Source organism: Gavialis gangeticus, unplaced genomic scaffold (assembly GCF_001723915.1).
Source record: "Gavialis gangeticus isolate Ggan-Ray unplaced genomic scaffold, GavGan_comp1, whole genome shotgun sequence".
Lineage (NCBI taxonomy): Eukaryota > Metazoa > Chordata > Crocodylia > Gavialidae > Gavialis > Gavialis gangeticus.
The window spans coordinates 108318832-108319468 of NW_017729025.1; the positions used below are offsets into that span (position 1 = coordinate 108318832).

Sequence of the window (637 nt, forward strand, 5' to 3'; positions counted from 1 at the left end):
GACCTCTGAGATTGAGCTGCTCCTTCCCTTAAGACCATGATGCTTATCTGCCCCCAGGCCCCTAACCCCCTGCAAAGACCCTCTCATCCCTCCTCCAAACCCCAGGGGATCCCCCTGAGCCACCCACATCCCCCAGGGTCTCCCAGTCCCCCATACTCCCAAAGACACCCCTAGACCCCTCTGCCCTTGTCCTGAACACCTTAGGGTGCCATGGGGGGATTAGAGGGGGGCCTGACCCCTGTGACACCACTGTGACATCCATGACCTCCCTGCAACCCTATGACCCCACAGGGACTCACTGCTCCTGGCTGCCATCAACAGTGGCACCAGCTTCTTTGCTGGCTTTGTTGTCTTCTGTGTCCTTGGCTTCATGGCTCATGAGCAGGGCACGGATGTGGGCACTGTTGCTGATTCAGGTAAGCCTGCCCACCCTTCTCTCCTCCCCCCCAACCAATGCCTGCATTTCCTGACCCTGGAGGCCTGGGGTCCCTGACCTCCAGTGACCCTGGAGGCTTGTGCTTCCACCCTGATGCCAGAGTTCCTTCCCTGCTCCCCCAGGCACCTGGGTTCCCTACACATGCCTGAGTGTCCGTTTTCCCCCCACCCGGCCCGAGATGCCTGGGTTCCCTACTGCCCA

At 60.6% G+C, this 637-nt stretch overlaps 1 protein-coding gene across 1 annotated transcript in view; it reads left to right on the top strand.

The window, feature by feature from the left end:
* The window catches only part of LOC109299367 (sodium- and chloride-dependent creatine transporter 1-like), a 38191-nt gene that overhangs the window by 22877 nt on the left and 14677 nt on the right, over positions 1–637 (top strand). The window contains 1 exon segment of the mRNA XM_019519954.1: positions 292–416. Within this exon segment, the coding sequence (XP_019375499.1) occupies positions 292–416 (125 nt within the window).